We start from the raw sequence: 7,500 nt of genomic DNA on the forward strand, positions 1-7,500 counted from the left end.
CAAATGAGAGACAGAGAGACAGATCCCACCGTACCCTGGTGAGGGGAGAGACAGAGACACATCCCACCGTACCCTGGCCAAATGAGAGACAGAGAGACATCCCACCGTACCCTGGCCAAATGAGTGACAGAGAGACAGATCCCACCGTACCCTGGCCAAATGAGAGACAGAGAGACATCCCACCGTACCCTGGCCAAATGAGAGACAGAGAGACAGATCCCACCGTACCCTGGCCAAATGAGAGACAGAGAGACAGATCCCACCGTACCCTGGCCAAATGAGAGACAGAGAGACATCCCACCGTACCCTGGCCAAATGAGAGACAGAGAGACATCCCACCGTACCCTGGCCAAATGAGAGACAGAGAGACATCCCACCGTACCCTGGCCAAATGAGAGACAGAGAGACATCCCACCGTACCCTGGCCAAATGAGAGACAGAGAGACATCCCACCGTACCCTGGCCAAATGTGAACACGCTGCCATCTTTGGTAAGAGCTACAGAGAACTGAGTCCCACACGCCACTTTTTTGATGCCAATTCCACAGAGGACATCCACCTTCTGCGAAAAAGAAGAAATAAAACAATATCAAATTAAATATATACAGTATACTGTACACTCATACTTCTACAACTGAAGTACAACTTTGCTTGGTTTGACTCCCAAACCCAGGAGCAGCCCGTACCTGAGGAGAGGACTTGGCTGTAGAATTCCCCAGTCCCAGTTTCCCATAATCCCCGTCTCCGAAGGCCCACACCATCATGCCGTCTGCCGACACCGCCAGTGTGTGGTTCAGTCCACACGCCACCTGGGAAGAGAAAACAACCACTAGCTTCTGAACAGCACTCAGTTAACCACTACTACTGAAAAACATTTACTAAATTGACAAAAATAGTTTGAGATGGTACTTGCCTGCTGTTTTTAAGTGGTCATTGTGGTAAGGGTGCAAATTTACCTTTTTAACATTCATTACAGCAGCCTGATACCAAATGATGTATAGTGGTTCAATGGCTCATAATGTGAAAGTGAATTGAGCAGGTGATTTCCATTCTACTGTACCATGTACTTCCTTGATGAATACCTTGGTACTTCCATTACTACAGAGCCATGGTTCATTACTGCAGAGCCATGGTTCATTACTGCAGAGCCATGGTTCATTACTGCAGAGCCATGGTTCATTACTGCAGAGCCATGGTTCATTACTGCAGAGCCATGGTTCATTACTGCAGAGCCATGGTTCATTACTGCAGAGCCATGGTTCATTACTGCAGAGCCATGGTTCATTACTGCAGAGCCATGGTTCATTACTGCAGAGTCATGGTTCATGCAGCAGTGAGTGTTGTGCTGGGGGTCCAGGATGCTGTGTGGTTGTGTGTACCTGTCCCACCTGGTACCCCTCCAGGGTGGTTGTGTGTACCTGTCCCACCTGGTACCCCTCCAGGGTGGTTGTGTGTACCTGTCGCACCTGGTACCCCTCCAGGGTGGTTGTGTGTACCTGTCCCACCTGGTACCCCTCCAGGGTGGTTGTGTGTACCTGTCCCACCTGGTACCCCTCCAGGGTGGTTGTGTTTACCTGTCCGACCTGGTACCCCTCCAGGGCAGTGACCTTCTCTGGGAGCTTCTTGTTGGAGGTGTTCCCCAGACCCAGCCGGCCGTAGTCCCCGTTCCCAAACGAGAACAGCTTCCCATCTGCAGTGACCACCGCTGAGTGCTTGAACCCACAAGACATCTGGAAGAAAGAGATACACGATGGAAACATAAATACATCAATATATTCTTCTTCTTCATTTTTCCATTTCTATGTACTTTATGTGTCTTGTGTTGTGAAAATGTTTTGTTCAAGTGAATTTAGTCCAGAGCGTCTTAACTGTTGTCTGAACCTGGAGCTGAAAACATGGGTTTATGCAGCTGAGGCTTCATTGACGGCTCATACAGCGTGGTCTCACTAGTCCTCACCTGGACCACCTCCTCACCTGGACCACCTCCTCACCTGGACAACCTCCTCGCCCTGCAGGGCCTCTATCTGTCGGGGTCGGCGCTGGCGGTCGCTGTTCCCGTGACCCAGCTTGCCGTAGTCTCCGTCGCCCCAGCTGAAGACCTCGCCGCTCTCCGTCAGGGCCATGGAGTGGCCGTCACTGCCACATGATGTCACCAGCTGGGTCACCACGAAGCCTGGGGGCGAGCACGGTGGTTAGGAGACACGCACACACCAACATACTGTCATGTACACTCTGGATATGAACACCATCAACAAGGGCCCAGTGTAAATGCAAAAGTAAGCCTATAACCAGCCTGGTACAATTTACACAATAAATGACTAGGGCAGTGGCTAGTTGCAAAACTAGAATGGAGAAGATGCCTCCTTCCCTCCACTAGTCTGGGGGTCCACCTTGGGCAAGTGGTATTACCCCCTAGCCCCCCTACCTGGGGTTACAGGTAAAATCCCCTGATGAAAGAACAACCAAAAGGAAGAGAGACCCGGCCCGGAGGAAGCCCGGGGCCCTCGTCTGGAGCCAGGCCCAGACGGAGGGCCCGCATGCGAGCGCCTGGTGGCCGGGCTTACCACGGAGCCCGGCCGGGCCCAGCCCGAATAAGCAACGTGGAAGCACCATCTCCTCCTCCATCGTCCCGTGGACCCACCACCCGCGGGAGGAATTGTCGGGGTCGGGTGCGCTGCCAACTAGGTGGCGGTGAAGGCGGAGGGCACCGACGGACCGGACCCGGGCGGCAAAGGCTGGCTCTAGGGACATGGAACATGACCTCGCTGGGGGGGAAGGAGCCGGAGCTTGTGAGGGAGGTGGAGCGATACCAATTACATCTGGTGGGGCTAACCTCCACGCACAGCACCGGTGCCGGAACCAAACTCCTGGATAGGGGTTGGACCCTGTTCTTCTCCGGAGTTGCTCACGGTATGAGGCGTAAGGCAGGTGTGGCTATACTAGCTAGCCCCCAGCTGGGCGCCTCTGTGCTGGATTTCACCCCAGTGGACGAGAGGGTCGCCTCCCTGCGCCTTAGGACTGTGGGGGGGGGGGACTCTGACTGTGGTTTGTGCTTATGCACCGAACAGCAGTTCAGAGTACTCGGCCTTCCTGCAGACCCTGAGTGGAGTCCTTTTGGGGGCTCCTGCAGAGGACTCCACTTTCCTACTGGGGGACTTCAATGCACACGTAGGCAATGATGGAGAAACTTGGAGGGGCGTGATTGGGAGGCATGGCCACCACGATCTGAACCCGAGTGGTGTTTTGTTGTTGGACTTCTGTGCTAGTCACGGTTTGTCCATAACAAACACCATGTTCGAACACAAGGATGCCCACAAGTACACCTGGCATCAGAACACCTTTGGCCGAAGGTCGATGATCGATTTCGTTATCGTATCATCTGATCTGAGGCCATGTGTTTTGGACACTCAGGTAAAGAGAGGGGCAGAGCTGTCCACTGATCACCATCTGGTGGTGAGATGGTTTCGATGGCGGGGGAAGCTTCTGGACAGACCTGGGAAACCCAAGCGTGTAGTGAGGTTGAACTGGGAACGTCTGGAGGAAGAGCCTGTCCGGAGAGATTTCAATTGCCACCTCCGGCGGAGCTTCTCAGGCATCCCTGTGGAGGTTGGGGACATCGAGCATGAGTGGTCGGTGTTCAAAGCCTCCATTGCTGAAGCTGCAGCTGGGAGCTGTGGCCTGAGGGCCATAGGTACCTCAAGGGGCGGTAACCCTCGGACACCGTGGTGGACAGCGGTGGTCAGGGAAGCCGTCCGACTGAAGAAGGAGGCCTTCCGGGGTATGTTAGCCCGGGAGACCCCAGAAACAGTTGCAGGGAATCGACTGGCCCGGAGGGCTGCGGCTTCGGCCGTGACCAAGGCAAAGCAGCGGGTGTGGGAGGAGTTCGGAGAAACCATGGAGAAGGACTTTCGGTCGGCACCAAAGTGTTTCTGGAAGACCATCAGACACCTCAGGATGGGAAAGCGGGGGAACATCCAAGCTGTATACAGCAAGGAGGGGACACTGCTGACCTCAACTGAGGAGGTTGTTGAGCGTTGGAAGGAGCACTTTGAGGAACTCCTGAACCCGACTTATCCACCCTCTACGATCGAGGCAGAGCCGGAAGATGATGGGGGGTCGTCAATTTCCTTGGAGTAGGTCACTGAGGTAGTCAAACAACTCCACAGTGGCAGAGCCCCAGGGACTGATGAGATCCGTCCAGAAATGCTGAAGGCGCTGGGTGTAGAGGGGCTGTCTTGGTTGACACGCCTCCGTAACATTGCGTGGAAGTCTGGGTCAGTGCCGAAGGAGTGGCAGACTGGGGTGGTGGTCCCAATATTCAAAAAAGGGGACCAGAGGGTGTGTGCGAATTATAGAGGCATCACATTACTCAGCCTCCCAGGGAAAGTTTACTCCAAGGTGCTGGAAAGGAGGGTCCGGCCGATAGTCGAACCTCAGATCGAAGAGGAACAATGCGGATTTCGTCCTGGTCGTGGAACTACCGACCAGCTCTTCACTCTCGCAAGGATCTTGGAGGGGGCTTGGGAGTTTGCCCAACCTGTCTACATGTGTTTTGTGGACTTGGAGAAGGCTTACGACCGGGTCCCTCGAGAGGTCTTGTGGAGGGTTATGCGGGAGTATGGGGTGAGGGGGTCCCTACTTAGGGCCATCCAATCCCTGTACACCCAGAGCGAGAGCTGTGTCCGGGTCCTCGGCAGTAAGTCGTCTTCCTTTCCGGTGGGGGTTGGCCTCCGCCAAGGATGCGCTTTGTCACCAATCCTGTTTTTGATTTTCATGGACAGGATATCGAGGCGTAGCCGTGGGGAGGTGGGTTTGCAGTTCGGTGAGCTGGGGATCACGTCACTGCTTTTTGCAGATGATGTGGTCCTGATGGCATCAGCTGCCTGCGACCTCCAGCACTCTCTGGATAGGTTCGCAACTGAGTGTGAAGCGGCTGGGATGAGAATAAGCACCTCTAAATCTGAGGCCATGGTTCTCAGCAGGAAACCGGTGGCCTGTCCGCTCCGAGTAGGAAATGAGTCCTTACCCCAAGTGAAGGAGTTCAAGTATCTGGTGGTCTTGTTCACGAGTGAGGGAACCATGGAGAGGGAGTTTGGCCGGAGAATCTGAGCAGATGGTGCGGTTCTGCAGTCGCTTTACCGCACTGTTGTGACGAAAAGAGAGCTGAGCCAAAAGGCAAAGCTCTCAATCTACCGGTCTATCTTCGTCCCCACCCTCACCTATGGTCATGAAGGATGGGTCATGACCGAAAGAACGAGATCACGGATACAAGCGGCCGAAATGAGTTTTCTCCGGAGGGTGGCTGAGGTCTCCCTGAGAGATTGGGTGAGAAGTTCAGTCATCCGGGAGAGACTCGGAGTAGAGCCGCTGCTCCTTTGCGTCGAAAGGAGCCAGTTGAGGTGGTTGGGGCATCTAGTGAGGATGCCTCCTGGGCGCCTCCCTAGGGAGGTGTTCCAGGCGTGTCCGGCTTGGAGGAGGCCGCGGGGTAGACCCAGGACTAGGTGGTGGGATTACATCTCCGCACTGGCCTGTGACCGGCTAAAGATTCCCCAGGCAGAGCTGGTTGATGCTGCTAGGGAAAGGGATGTCTGGGCCTCCGCGACCCGACCCCGGATAAGCGGATGAAGATGGATGGATGGATGACTAATGATAAATAGCCTCAATAAGATATCATATCAACATCAACATCAATAAAATATCATATCAACATCAAATATCGTATAAGAGACTACAGAGATAGCTAACACATAATGGCCGACCATGTAGGCAACTTCTCTGTAACTATGTGTGCACTCTACTGTTAGTCATGTCTCTCTTATGAAGTATCTAGCCCATGTTTACTGCTCTGTAAATGTTCTTAACCAATAGACAAACATTTTCCAGGAGCTTGCTCGATCGTCTCGTTGAGAGAGGTCAGGGAATCATTTTTACAGCTCACTTTTCTGGCCCCCGGGTGAAACAGTTTTTTGCTTCCCTCTGGAATATGTAGGGGTGGGACCTATGCCCACCCTCGCATTGCTCTCTGTAAAGTGCATTGTGTTGCCTCTGTGTATGAAATGCGCTCTATAAATAAAGTTTGATTTGATTTGATAAAATAACTCATGAGCATCAATAACTACGGTCAGGATTCCACCCTTGTTGTGCAGGTACACTGCGTCTCTTTTCCATCGGGCAGATAACGTCACAAAGCAGGCGTAGATGTGAAACAAAGCTTTGGACTTGAACTTGAGAAGCTCCTGCTAGCGCCAGCAGGTAAACGTTCCCAGCAGTACCTTGCAGGGCTGAGATGACGGTGAGCACGTGCAGGTGGTCAGTACCTTGCAGGGCTGAGATGACGGTGAGCACGTGCAGGTGGTCAGTACCTTGCAGGGCTGAGATGACGGTGAGCACGTGCAGGTCGTCAGAGTTGCCCTGGCCCAGGCGTCCGTAGCTGCCCTCTCCACAGGCCAACACCGTTCCATTGGCCTGGATGACGAAGGTGCAGTTCTGACCACACACCACCTAGAGGACAGAGAGGGAGAGACCGTTCAAACACACTGATAAACACACCACCTAGAGGACAGAGAGGGAGAGACCGTTCAAACACCCTGATAAACACACCACCTACAGGACAGAGAGGGAGAGACCGTTCAAACACCCTGATAAACACACCACCTAGAGGACAGAGAGGGAGAGACCGTTCAAACACCCTGATAAACACACCACCTAGAGGACAGAGAGGGAGAGACCGTTCAAACACCCTGATAAACACACCACCTAGAGGACAGAGAGGGAGAGACCGTTCAAACACCCTGATAAACACACCACCTAGAGGACAGAGAGGGAGAGACCGTTCAAACACCCTGATAAACACACCACCTAGAGGACAGAGAGGGAGAGACCGTTCAAACACCCTGATAAACACACCACCTACAGGACAGAGAGGGAGAGACCGTTCAAACACCCTGATAAACACACCACCTAGAGGACAGAGAGGGAGAGACCGTTCAAACACACTGATAAACACACCACCTACAGGACAGAGAGGGAGAGACCGTTCAAACACCCTGATAAACACACCACCTAGAGGACAGAGAGGGAGAGACCGTTCAAACACACTGATAAACAAACAACGCCTCACGAGAAACACTCATCCTACAACATCAGTGAGGACTGTGTGTAAACATGATGTTTGTGCTTGTATGTGTGTGTACCTGTTGTGTGTGTGCATACCTGTGTGTGTGTGTGTGTGTGTGTACCTGTTGTGTGTGTGCATACCTGTGTGTGTGTGTGTGTGTGTGTGTGCATGTGTGTGTGCATGTGTGTGTGTGTGTGTACCTGTTGTGTGTGTGCATACCTGTGTGTGTGTGTGTGTGTGTGCGTATGTGTGTGTGTGTGTGTGTACCTGCTGGGCCTGGGAGAAGGAGGGGGCGGTGGTGTGTGTGTGTGTGTGTGTACCTGCTGGGCCTGGGAGAAGGAGGGGGCGGTGGTGTGTGTGTGTGTGTGTGTGTACCTGCTGGGC

General features: G+C 53.4%; 1 protein-coding gene across 6 annotated transcripts in view; it reads right to left on the reverse strand.

The window, feature by feature from the left end:
* herc1 (HECT and RLD domain containing E3 ubiquitin protein ligase family member 1) overlaps positions 1–7,500 on the reverse strand; it is a 213,392-nt gene that overhangs the window by 44,842 nt on the left and 161,050 nt on the right. For all 6 annotated transcript variants that reach the window (XM_084437244.1, XM_084437243.1, XM_084437242.1 and 3 more), the window contains exons 65-69: positions 6,362–6,500; positions 1,991–2,172; positions 1,574–1,729; positions 686–808; positions 459–561 (exon numbers count right to left, since the gene is read on the reverse strand). In XM_084437244.1, the coding sequence (XP_084293370.1) occupies positions 459–561; positions 686–808; positions 1,574–1,729; positions 1,991–2,172; positions 6,362–6,500 (703 nt within the window). The remainder of the gene's footprint in view (positions 1–458; positions 562–685; positions 809–1,573; positions 1,730–1,990; positions 2,173–6,361; positions 6,501–7,500) is intronic.

Source organism: Borostomias antarcticus (assembly GCF_949987555.1).
Source record: "Borostomias antarcticus genome assembly, chromosome: 4".
Taxonomy (NCBI): domain Eukaryota; kingdom Metazoa; phylum Chordata; class Actinopteri; order Stomiiformes; family Stomiidae; genus Borostomias; species Borostomias antarcticus.